The sequence below is a fragment of the Euwallacea fornicatus genome, chromosome 7 (assembly GCF_040115645.1).
Source record: "Euwallacea fornicatus isolate EFF26 chromosome 7, ASM4011564v1, whole genome shotgun sequence".
NCBI classification, from domain to species: domain Eukaryota; kingdom Metazoa; phylum Arthropoda; class Insecta; order Coleoptera; family Curculionidae; genus Euwallacea; species Euwallacea fornicatus.
The window spans coordinates 1,876,339-1,888,486 of NC_089547.1; the positions used below are offsets into that span (position 1 = coordinate 1,876,339).

General features: G+C 34.9%; 4 protein-coding genes across 10 annotated transcripts; 2 read left to right on the top strand and 2 right to left on the bottom strand.

The window, feature by feature from the left end:
• Positions 1 to 4,143: 4,143 nt before the first annotated feature.
• On the top strand, positions 4,144 to 4,977 carry nmdyn-D6. Its single transcript, XM_066283616.1, has 3 exons — positions 4,144 to 4,501; positions 4,557 to 4,717; positions 4,768 to 4,977. Exons 1-3 carry the CDS (start codon positions 4,290 to 4,292, stop codon positions 4,911 to 4,913), a joined length of 519 nt encoding a protein of 172 aa, XP_066139713.1. The 5' UTR covers positions 4,144 to 4,289; the 3' UTR covers positions 4,914 to 4,977.
• A 54-nt stretch (positions 4,978 to 5,031) lies between these two features.
• LOC136339956 (uncharacterized) lies at positions 5,032 to 6,454 on the bottom strand. Of its 3 annotated transcripts, none has more exons than XM_066283613.1 (5): positions 6,246 to 6,443; positions 6,097 to 6,187; positions 5,531 to 6,030; positions 5,245 to 5,478; positions 5,032 to 5,192 (listed from the first exon to the last, which is right to left on the bottom strand). In XM_066283613.1, the coding sequence occupies exons 1-5, from the start codon at positions 6,298 to 6,300 to the stop codon at positions 5,032 to 5,034; spliced, it is 1,041 nt and encodes a 346-aa protein (XP_066139710.1). In that variant the 5' UTR covers positions 6,301 to 6,443. The 3 variants fall into 3 exon arrangements, with proteins under 3 accessions (XP_066139710.1, XP_066139712.1, XP_066139711.1); XM_066283615.1 differs by having other exon boundaries at positions 5,531 to 6,043; positions 6,246 to 6,436; XM_066283614.1 differs by having other exon boundaries at positions 5,531 to 6,043; positions 6,097 to 6,454.
• Positions 6,455 to 6,561: 107 nt separating this feature from the next.
• Positions 6,562 to 11,280, top strand: Top3alpha (topoisomerase 3-alpha). Of its 5 annotated transcripts, XM_066283609.1 has the most exons (17): positions 6,565 to 6,796; positions 6,855 to 7,064; positions 7,119 to 7,371; positions 7,423 to 7,593; positions 7,653 to 7,828; positions 7,884 to 8,129; positions 8,296 to 8,580; positions 8,631 to 8,818; positions 8,878 to 9,183; positions 9,234 to 9,354; positions 9,455 to 9,599; positions 9,656 to 9,724; positions 9,998 to 10,204; positions 10,342 to 10,473; positions 10,540 to 10,799; positions 10,847 to 11,069; positions 11,129 to 11,280. In XM_066283609.1, the coding sequence occupies exons 1-17, from the start codon at positions 6,641 to 6,643 to the stop codon at positions 11,155 to 11,157; spliced, it is 3,177 nt and encodes a 1,058-aa protein (XP_066139706.1). In that variant the 5' UTR covers positions 6,565 to 6,640; the 3' UTR covers positions 11,158 to 11,280. The 5 variants fall into 5 exon arrangements, with proteins under 5 accessions (XP_066139704.1, XP_066139708.1, XP_066139709.1 ...); XM_066283607.1 differs by having other exon boundaries at positions 6,562 to 6,796; positions 10,342 to 10,799; XM_066283608.1 differs by having other exon boundaries at positions 6,563 to 6,796; positions 9,656 to 9,700; positions 10,342 to 10,799.
• Cby (Chibby) lies at positions 11,257 to 12,120 on the bottom strand. Its single transcript, XM_066283617.1, has 3 exons — positions 11,824 to 12,120; positions 11,645 to 11,760; positions 11,257 to 11,404 (listed from the first exon to the last, which is right to left on the bottom strand). The coding sequence occupies exons 1-3, from the start codon at positions 11,990 to 11,992 to the stop codon at positions 11,330 to 11,332; spliced, it is 360 nt and encodes a 119-aa protein (XP_066139714.1). The 5' UTR covers positions 11,993 to 12,120; the 3' UTR covers positions 11,257 to 11,329.
• Between the last annotated feature and the right edge of the window lie 28 nt (positions 12,121 to 12,148).

The window sequence follows — 12,148 nt, forward strand, 5'->3', positions numbered from 1 at the left end:
TAATTCCTCGCGAATGTAAAAAAATTTATTTATATCGACTTTAAAGCTTTAACCTCTAAACCTATAACACTGGATAAACTCTAGACCTTTAAAAAACAGAATTGAAGAACATCAATTACTTTAAAATTAGAGAATTTCATAGGTCAAATATGTATATGCCGGCTTGCCTTTAATAATGATAACAGAATTAAATGATATGACGTTTGCACCATTACCAAGAAACCATTATTGTATATAAAGTTTTTTTTAAGGTTCTGAAAACGGTGACAAATTTGTCACCAAAATGTTAATAAGGTTTTTTGGCCGAGCTCTTAATAAAGAGCAGATGTTGTTCTCAGTTAGTTTTCTGAGAATAATGTACAAATAATTATTCTTCATTTATATTATTTTTTCTTAATTTTTAAGCCCTCATCTGAGATAGATTATTGAACTTGGGTATTCCAATATATCTAAAAGATGACGTCAAAATGACGCCATTTTCACATTCTACGTGGCTGAATTAGTGCTAATTAAATCGTTTTAACGTCATTCCCTAGAAACGTCCGAACTAGTTGAGCGGGGACTTCCCCATATTCAAAAATCCTTTTGGAGACGCTACTGATTTTAACCAAATAAACTGTTGTAACTCAAGTTTTGTATGGTAATTTTCGAGGCTTTAAAACGCTTGCTAAGAATCAGTAATGTGACTTGTTTTCGACATCACCAAACATTTAAAATAAAAAGAGTCTGCGTACCTCATATATTTTTATCTCGTCATTTCGGAATTACTTAGTGTACTTGCATAATGTACAGATCCGCCAAGGAATTGAATGTTTGAAATTCCTAACGTCTTCTATCTAACCTATCCATGCAAATAATCGTTCCTTAGTAGTACTAATACGAACCTTTGTTATCGATGTTAATATGTTTTTTTTAATGTTGACACGTAAATTCGTGAATTTTCCCAAATATTCGACTGCAATTTGGGAATTTTAGTAGCTTTACGTCACCACTGATATAAATTTGCCGATACTAATTAAACTTGATGGTCGTATGTTGATGGTCTATCGATTGTGGTAAAAGTTTTTCGGCAAGCTGATTTTTCTTAGGACTAACTTTCAAGTGGTTTTTCCATAAACCGCAATTACTTTCTTGATAATATGGTGAATACGATACATATACGGAATATAGATAATTTGCAGAAAAATAATAGAGTTCACCTCTGTACAGGGTGATTCCTAAATATTGCAGCAAAGAAATAGATGTTGTATGCAAAAAGCTGAATCGGAACTCTAAAGAATGCATCGATAATTTGCTGAGACATATGTTAGATTGTCTCAGCAATTCATGAAATTTCGCTTCTTTTAATCATTGAACTAACCGTTATAATACTTTAAAATTCTATTTAAAACACTTGCCAATTCGGTATCCGTATTCAAATGAAATTCCTTGTAAGCATGATGATGACTGCATTAATCGATTTTAGTCTTTGTAAAGGTTTTATAGTAATTTTATACAACATTCCTTAACTGGCCATCATCTTGGAGAACGTTTATTTCATACCTCAAGGCCAATATAGCTAAACTAGAAAAATTCTAATCGTAAATATCAAGGGATGTCTGCATTGTGTTCCATTTAGCTAGCAGAGACGCTCAAAAAATTAGGTCGGTGTATTAATACTCGAGGACATAATCTGTTTCATTGCTTTCAACATCGGACATGCCAGAGAAGTGCGAAAAAACAGGCTTCCCCTTTGGTAAATCATACTTAACCAACCAATCTTTGGTAAGCAGTTCGTTCCACAGCTTACCTTACCCTTGACTAAAGTTCTGAGCTTTCGAAGAAAAATCGATCTTTAGAAAAAGATTCGAAAGAAATAATTATTTCTTTTGAATCAAGTACTCAGTTTTTTCTTGTATTGTGTAGTGCATTTGCAAGGAGTCGTTGATGTGTGGCCTTCGGTACCTGAGTCACTATAATGAGATAATTAGTATTCGCCTCGTTGCAGTTATGTTTGAAATAAATTGTACGTTTCAGCCATTAATTAGCCTCTGTTGCATCATAATTTTCAAAAATACCATTATTCCCGATAAGAGAGCCTATTTATAGGAAACAGAAAATATTCGGCAAATAACACATTCGACCTTGTTGTGCGGCGATATCAATATTTTTGCCAGCAATACGTCGAAAATATGTCATTTTTCCTGGTGGTAAACCAATTCTATTTTGAGATCTTCCTTGTCTATTTTTAATCAACAATTAGTATTTGCACGAAATCAAAAAACTTTGCCAAAAATGCACATCAAAAACCATCCTCGCACTCGTCCCAGTTCACACATAAAATTTAAAGGTAAACTTTGAGGGCGTCCCGGCTTATTTCGAAAAAGACATCCAATTCAAAAGTATCGAGGCCGTAACAGTAGATTCCGCGCCAATAAAAATTCGTGAACTTTTTTTAGCTTACAGACAAATAAAACCCTATAGCTCCAATCTTTTAGTAGATAATCGAGAGTTCCCAAACAAGCCCCCAACAATAGACTGGAGCGAGGAGTTTACGAGTCTTTTCCATTCAATTTGATAAAATTAGATTTTTCGTCCCCTTTTCGGACTTTATGTACGCCACCGCATGTGGGGTCACTTTCCGATCCTTTATATTCTACGGCGCTCGTAAAACTTTTTACTGAGCTAGTAAGCTCCAATTTTATAACAAAAGAGATTTAAGGGAACCTCTAAAACACCCAATATCGCACAAAGAAGAGGATTAAAATATGTAACGAATATGATAAGCGTGACCTGCGAATGAATGCAAGAAGATAGGGGAATCCCACCTCCCTCTCCTACATTAAGAAAGAATGGGGTGTTAAATCCGGGCAGTTAAGAATTGTTGTGGAATATTAAACCGTTTATACGGCGTCGTAAACTCTATAGAAAGATGTAAAAAAGGTGTATTCAAAATATGGCCGACAACAGAAACACAAAAACGTGAATCCCTGGGGGGTGGATTTTATGGGGCTCCGGTGTTAGAGAGGGATAAAATAAATTGTTGCTCGTGAAAAATAAATTAAGCATTTAGGATTTTAATAAAGCCGGCTGTTTTGTTACTGAGAATTATCCCGATTTAAATTAAAATTTCCTCCCGTAAAAAAGCTGAGTAAAGAAATTGGACCAAGGAGAGCGCTCTGATGAACCTCATAAAGGGCAAAGCTGTTTCCCTATTCTTTTCTTTTCTGGCTTATCCAGATTTGCCTATACGCCTTCAGCTTTATAGTTTTTTTTATCACCTATAATCAGTAATATAACTGCGCAAGAGTAACCTTTTTTTTGGAAAAAGTACATTGGAATGATCGTAAAAAGTAGAATTTTGTCCCTCCGTTTCTAAGGTGACAATAGAAGGGGTTTAATATAAAAAAGATTTATACGGTACTAAACTAAATTGTCGCACCTTTTTAAATCCTATTGCTAAAACATGCAAAATATATCAACCGCGTAGATTTCATTTTTGGCTTCGACTCCCTAAAGCGCTTTTCCTCGACCTCTGCATCGTTGACCTATTTTCTAATATCTATTGTTAAGTGCATGAGCCAGGGGGTACACGTGCCCCAATTACCAGGACAATATTTAATCGAAAACGAATTCTAAAGGCTGAACCTTCTGATGCCGGGAATAATTGAGATAAGGCGGTCTAGTCGGTTAATTGGTTCAATAAAGTGCGCTCGTGTACGTTTTTGCATTTGCAATTCTTGAAATAATCCCTTTGAATGTGAGTTCGTTAGATCAGTTGACACTGTGCCAAATCGACTTCGAAAAAAATTATGTTTACACGATTTTGCATGTGTTACTGTTACATTATGTTAATGTAGCCGGAGTTCCTGGCTGGCCCAAATTATCGCTAATAAAATGAAATAAAATTAGTAGTTCAATTCAAATTTCTTTTTCTATTGAAATATTGGTAATAAAAGATTAATTGGTTCCTTAAATAGATAAGTCATTCCCACAAGCTTACTGGAACCAAAACATCACTAATTATGAATTTGATTTTTCTCCTTTTAAAAATTTGTTGTTTAGATTTGAGACAAATATTTCATTCTTGACGTGAAGTATCACAATTGTCTCAAAGATAATTGTTTGGCACTATTGTTATTGTTACTTCATCAGTCAATTAAACGTTACGACTTAAGAATACAAAAGTGAGGTTCGCGTTTTCCTTTTTTTAAGTTTTTCTTTTCGATTTGATTTAACAAAAATTAATTTAATAAAACTCAGGGAATGCTAAAGAGACAGCTTAAACTTTTTATTCTCACTTTACATAAATGACCTTGTTGCAACTCACCTTAGCAATTATTAAGCCCCATGCAGTAAAAAATCCAGTTTCTCTAGAAGGTATTCGAAATACAATAATCAGCTCAAACTTTAAAATAGTGCGTTCAAAGAGAAAACACATCACATTAGAAGAAGCTGAACTGTTTTATGAGGAACATAGGCGGAAGTTCTTTTACAATAGATTAATTACATTCATGTCGAGGCATGTATTACAATATCAAGACCTCACCTAATATCATCACTTCCTCTACTTATAGTGGTGAATCAGACTTGTATATACTTGCTAAAGATAATGCCATAAAAGACTGGAGAGCTTTAATGGGGCCTACAAAGGTATATAAAGCTCAATTTGAAGCTCCAAATTCAATTAGAGGGAAGTATGGTCTTTCAGACACTAGAAATGCAACACATGGGTCTGGTGAGTGTCTTATCTGCGGTTTTTATATTGCTAAGCATGGTCAATTGTAGATTCTTTAGAAACCGCCAAAAAAGAAATTGGTATATTTTTTCCAGATTTTAAATATGATAAATGGTTTTTAAATGAGGAGCAGCAGTTTCGCATTGGACATTTAAGGTTCTTGGCTGATAAATTTATGCATTTTGTTGATGTATGATGTTAGAAAAATTTATATGATGCCTTTATATGAAAAAATAAAGATTTATTTCCACTATTGACAACACACTTCAATTTATTGCTTATAATTACAAAAAAAAATTATCATTTAATCCTAATCAAGCATTAATTTTAACATAAACTTTAGGCCTTTGAAACACTTTTATTCCCCCATCAATTCTCTTTAATTCTTCTTCAATTTCTACCTTCCTTTTCTTCATTCTCAGGGTATCACTTCTCACAGGCATCATGTTCAGCTCTTGTATTCTATCAGCATAACCTGTAAATTATTACACATTAATTCTATTCTCTCAGAATAACTCCAAACTTACTTTGTCTCAATACCCTTAAAGTTTCCTTCCTTTCTTCTTCAGGCAGCAATATATGCCCTGAAGGGCACTCAAAGTCTATTTCTGCAGGAGGATCTTCCTTCCTGTCTCGCAAATACTTGGGAACAATGCCTCTTTGATAATTTTCAGGTGCTTGACCCATCACTTTTGCTGAGCTCAGCTTTGAAGCCTTTATTTTGATGTTTTTGTTTCCTTTAATAACGTCCTCCTGAGTTGCTAAAAAGTTATCTTTTAATATAAGTGCAAATTATTTTAACAAAGAATTTACTCAAATTTTCAAATTCCTGCACAACACTACCAAGCTCATCTCCACATCCATTTTGTGGAGATTTAAAAACAGGTGATTCAAGTGATTTCATGATCCCTGGTCTGGGATATTTGATCACTCCTGAGTCATATAATTGAGCCATATCTTCTTCTCTCTCTGTCTGCATTGCTCGGTGAGTTAATCTGATTTCTCCTGCCCTATCTTGTAATTCTTTATTTACTTTTGTTTGCTTAGTTTTAGTGACTTTCAGCTTAACATTTTCCACATTGGATGGTTTATTAGGTGCTTGATATTTCCCACTGTGACTTGTTTGAACCTCAGGCTTGTTAGTGTTTCTCAGTGCTTTATTAGAGGTACTTTCCATAGATTTTGTCAACTGCAGTATATTTCTGTCATGCTCCTGTGCAGATGATCTTTTTTTAGGATGAATGACACCAGCCTCTTGCAGGATCCCTTGCATGTGCTTTATAGATTTGATGTTTTCCTTGACAAAATTGCGTCTATAAACAGGTTCTGCAATACATAAGCTCCTGTTCACAACAAGTGGATTATAATAATTTACTTACTTGGTTCTGGGAAAATGCCTCTCAAAGTTGTTGAATACATACTGATTCATCGATTTTTGTAATTTTGAAATTATGTTAATCCTCGCAGCCCCTTCATAAATGTGTTAAAAAATTTAGCATGACAGAAGTTGGCACCTTTACCTCCTTACCTGTGGAAACACCAGAAACTACAAGGAATGGTCCAGTTATCAAGAAAAGGTACATGGTTAAAAAGTGGGCATTTTTATTGAATTATTCAGCGATTTGTTACTTTTTAATAATAAAAAATATCGATAAATTTGTTTTCGGAATGTAAACAAACATTTTCAAAATGAAAACAAACATATGTTTCCAATGGTAACGGATCACTTTTATATTGGTCGTTGCCATAGGTATGTTTTAAACCAAAGACGTTTCTCATCTTGTCAGGGGAGTTGTTCCAAAGTGTGTCTAATAGAAAGAGAAAACACATGAACTACTTGACACTTGAGACGATCGCGCTTTCACTTTGCATCAGTGGCACACAACATAACCTCAGAATCGTCTATTAGGAAAATGAATACAAATGGGATATTTACAAAATTTAATTTCAAATTTGCATTTACGTCGCTTTTACGGCACGCAAGTTAAAGCCACTATAATGAAATACTTAAACGTAGCTGAGAAGAATGATGCTGCAAAAAATATAGCTGCAATTCTGGCCAGAGGCCACTCTCAAAGGGTAAAGAACCTCTATGCAGTTAAATCCGGCGTTAACAAATTCCTCTATGAAATTTCAGCGTGAAGGCCTATCCCCTTATAACAAAATTTACGAATTCACCGCTCAAGTGTTTGGGGAAAACTGTCAAATGGTTATGACGTCGGTGTCTGGCCATTTACTCAATTATGAGTTTGGTATCATGTATCGTAACTGGCAGAGCTGCAATCCTTTAGTTTTATTCGACGCCCCTGTTACCAAAGCTTGTCCTAAAGATTATGAAAAAGTTAAAGTAGGTATCAGTTTTATATGTGCTTTTAGAATTAAAATATCAGAGTCTTTAAAGAAAACTTTAGAAAGAGAGATTCGATCTTGTCAAGGCTTAATTATATGGACAGATTGTGATAGAGAAGGTGAAAATATTGGGTATGAAATAATCAAGGTTTGCACAGATATAAAGCCACAGCTAAGGATATACAGGGCCAAATTCTCAGAAATAACCTCAGCTTCAGTATTCAGGGCTTTGAATACTTTGGGGCAGCCAAATAAAAATATTAGTGATGCTGTTGATGTCAGACAGGAATTGGACTTAAGGACAGGTGGGTGTAAAATTAAATTCATTTCATATATAAAGAGAAAAGTCATATTAGGGGCTGCTTTTACCAGGCTTCAGACCTTGAGATTTCAACAAGTTTTTCCTAATAAATTGAGCGATAAACTAATTAGTTATGGGTCCTGCCAATTTCCTACTTTGGGGTTTGTTGTGGAGAGATATCAGGCCATAGAGGAATTTATTCCTGAAGCTTTCTGGCGCATAAAAAGTTTGTTTTGTTTAAAGTTTTAGAAAAGTATTTGTTTAATTTTTTGTTTTCAATTAAAGTGAATCATACAGTAAAAGAACTGACAACTGACTTTTCATGGAAAAGAGATAGACTATTTGATAAGAATTCATGTGAAGCTATTTTGGATCATTGTAAGGAGAACTCTTTGGCAAAGGTAGAGAGTGTAGAAAGCAAACCAAAGAGCAAATGGCGGCCTCTACCATTAGACACAGTAGTATGTACTAAAATTATTGAAAGTTTTGGTTTCTCTACTATTGTTGTAATTTAAGGAAATGGAAAAAAACATATCAAGAAAGCTCAGAATCAATGCCAAAGACACAATGAAAATTGCTGAAAAACTCTACACTCAAGGTTTTATAAGTTATCCACGTACAGAAACCAATATTTTCCCCAAAGAATTAAATCTTATAAACCTTGTTGAACAACAACAAGACGACAATGAATGGGGCCTGTTTGCTAGGCGAATCCTTGCTGAAGGCGGCCCAAATCCCCGACAGGGAAAAAAATCTGATCAGGTGATGTCCCTTTAATATTTATGTATTATCATGTGGCACGTAGCATTTACTACAAATTCAAATGTGGTAGTGTTACTTTATTTCACGCTATTCTATTTTTGCTATAATGCGTGGGATTCTTAGCTATTGCCACACTTCTAAATCCACGTTATATAAATATCTCTAGGCCCATCCTCCAATACATCCTACGAAATATGCAAACAATCTTCAGGGTAATGATAAGAGAGTTTATGAATACATTGTACGACACTTTTTGGGGTGTGTTCATAAAGACGCTCAAGGCTTTGAGACTACCGTTAACGTGGATATTGCAGGCGAAAAATTTACTGCTAAAGGCCTGATTATTCTGGAAAGAAACTACCTTGATGTTTACACGTATGAAAAGTGGAATGCTAAAGAAATTAATAATTACGAGCAAGGTGACACTTTCATTCCCACAGTGTTAGAAATGGTATTTTAATTCCGTTTGAATAAGTTCGCGAGGGTAAAAAAAAATTCTAGGCAGAAAGCCAGACCTCACCTCCAAAATTGCTCACTGAGGCCGACCTTATAGCCTTAATGGAGAAGCATGGAATTGGTACTGATGCCACTCATGCAGATCATATAGACACCATCAAATCCAGAGAATATGTTGGACTAAATGACATATATTTTGTACCTGGCAGATTGGGCATGGGTTTGGTGGAAGGGTATATAAATAATTGCAGTATATAAACATTTTAAATTAAAAGAAAAACATAATTTTAAGGTACAATGATATAGGCTTGGAAGTTTCCTTAGCCAAACCTACGTTACGCGCAGAATTCGAAAACAACCTAAAACTAATCTGTGAAGGGCACAAAGACCCTGAAGTAGTGAGACGTGAACAAATTGAAAAATATAAGGCCGTATTCACAACTGTTGCTGAAAAAATGCGACTTATAGACAATACTTTATCGAATAGATTGGGAGATCAGGCTCAGCAGACGCAGGATCCAATTGTCAACGTGGGAGGAAGGGATGATTTCAGACCCGTCTGTAAGTGCCCTAAATGCGGTAGAGATATGGTGTTAAGGTGAGCGAAAGGGTAATGAAGGGAGATGTAATCACAATAGACTATTGCAGAACCAAGAAAGATGGGGTTGGGAAGTATATTACTTGTACAGGATTTCCGGACTGCAAAAACTCAGTGTGGTTTCCTAGTATGGTTAAAAATGTTGAAGTTACAGACCAACATTGCCCACAGGTAATAAAAAGCTTTTTGAGTGCATTCGCTTTTAGATATGCATAAATTTTTACCGTTAAATAATCATAGCCTCAACATATTTTTATCTTTCATATTTTAGTGTGGCCCAGACTGTAAGCGTCTTAGGTTCACTTTTCGACCAAATCCCTTCCCAGGGGATCCCAATCCTAACACATTATGTATATGTGGCTGTGACGAAAACGTAATAGAATCGTTAGATATTAATTTAGTTAACGTGAGTAGGGGTAAGTTAGACACTTTGTTATATTTGCGGTAAAAGATACTTTTTGGAAATTTTTAGTTAATGGTGCAAGAGCTACAACTCGAAATAATCTCCCAGTGAGAGGTAACTTTGCTGACAATTTTAATGGTTTGTTATTCTGAGTTTTCAGAAATTAGTTTAGCATCTTATGGTATAAAAAATAGCAAAAAATTCATATTAACATAGGTCGCAATCGCTTCGTTACTATTAAATATTACATTTCTTTCCATAATTGCTGGAGTTAAAGTTTTGAATTAAAATTTCTGCCGTTAGTTTAACTTTGCTTAGTCAAATTAGCATCAAACTTTCCAAACCTATGTCTTTGGCAGTACGATCTAATGTACTATAACAAATTTGTTTTATTTCCACATTTCTATACAGCAAATCCAGAACCACGTCCTGCAGAGAACCTGAATCAACTGCAAAACCGGGCAAATAATCAACATAATCAATATGAGTCGAGCAGTGCGCCTCGAACTCAAACTTTGAATACTTTCTTCAATAATTCACCGATAGGAAGTACAAATTCTGGTAGCACTGAAGGAGGGACTTTTAGACCGAATTTAGACAACATGCCTGGTCCTTCAGGTATGTAAAAAAGCAAATACTGCAATAGATAAATTAAAGATGAAAATGTTGTTTATTAACCTTCTATGTCTGATATAAGGCAGCGTGTTTATTTTTTAAACTTTTCAACTAAATTTTCAAACAAACGCTTAAAATAGGATCAAATTCAAATCGAAGCAGCTTTGGCAACTTTACAAATCCTGGAGACACCTCTAGACGTAATGACATTGTTTGTCAGTGCGACCAAGAAGCTATTTTGCTAACAGTGAAAAAAAATGGCCCCAACAAAGGTTTAAAACCCATATATATTCTTATTATAATAGTAAAATTCATTTTACTCTCTTCTCATAACATAGGGAAGCAGTTTTACAAGTGCGCCCAATCAGCCTGTAATTTCTTCGCTTGGAATACGCTAAACGATTCCAACACCACACAAACTAGCAACAACCATCAAAATTCTACTCGTATGATGGGAAGTGTTACCGAAATTCAATGCAAATGCAATCAGAACGCGGCACTGCGAACCGTGAATAAAGAGGGTCCCAATAAAGGGCGACAATTTTATTGCTGCCCTAATATGACGGGAGGATGCAAGTTTTTCCAATGGGCGGATGAGGTATGATTTTGTTAATAAATAAATTCAATTATTAAAAAAAAATTCAGGCTGATGACAGAGGAGGGGGTCGTGGTGGTGGTGATGACGGAGACGATCACAGAGGAGGAGGTGGTTGGGGTGATGATGGAGGGAGCAATTTGAATTGGAGTTTTAAAGGTAAAGCTTCGAGGGGCAAGGGAAAAAATCGGGCTGCGCCTTATGCTAAAACGAAGACAGGTGGAAGTACCGGTACGAGGGCTAAACGAAAATGTGGAAAATGTGCTCAAGAAGGTACTAAATATTATTTTTTTTGTTATATAGATTTTATTTATAATTGGAATATTAATTAGGTCACACAAAGAACCACTGCCCCAATTAATTATTGTACAAATGTAAGTTATCGATTTATTTTTAAGAGATTCGCATTGTTAAGGTCATTTTATAGATAAAAAAAAGTTGTATTAAGTATATATTTGTTTAAAAAATTAAACTTTATGAGAAACTCTATTGTTTTTATTCGCATACATAGGTTTGTTGTAACATTAGTAAGGTTATCTTTTGGTCGATTTTCTTACTTTTCCCAATTCCCTTTCCAGTTGTTCCTTTTCAGCAGTAACTTCAGATAGCTAAAATAATATTAAAAGTTCTTGAATTGCAGCAAAAATTTTTCTTAAAAACACACAACAGAAAATAATTAGAGCAAACAAGAAGAAAATCAACTGTGGTTTGGCTGGACTTATTTGTAAGCCCATAAACCATCACTAGTATGTTATCGGTTTAGTTCGAGATAGGCCATCGCATAGGAAACTTCTTTTCACAACATGGCGACTTTACAAATAAGTTTTCTTTTTAAGCTCCTCACTTACCATATTTAATACAAGCTCATATTTAACTTTGAGTAGATTATTTTCTTCTTGCAATTCGTGGTTCTTCTTCTTGAATTTTTGGTTCATCTTATGAGTGGAACTGTTTTTACCTGAACCTTTTCGTATAAAATCATGGATTATAGTAACCTATATGAAGAAATGTTTAGAAGGAAACTTACACGGCATCCATTCCCCATTCTCAAACAGCAGTTCCTGCCCTCCTAGACAAATTTTTACTGACCTATTTTCGCCTACCAAATCATCTAGTAGCTTGTCCGAATTTACGTTCGTTTTACTCTTTCTTATAGGTGTTTTTCTCGGAGAAAATTTATTTCCAAATAAAGGCATAGTCTTTAACGATGCCTTCAAACGTAAATAATCCTCGATTATATATTGCTTAGCGATATTTACATTTACGCTTGGTTTTGTTTGTACTGGTTGATGATCGTGTTGCCATTGACAATCTTTCGGTATGAATCAAGTAATGCTGCAGGTTTTTACAGC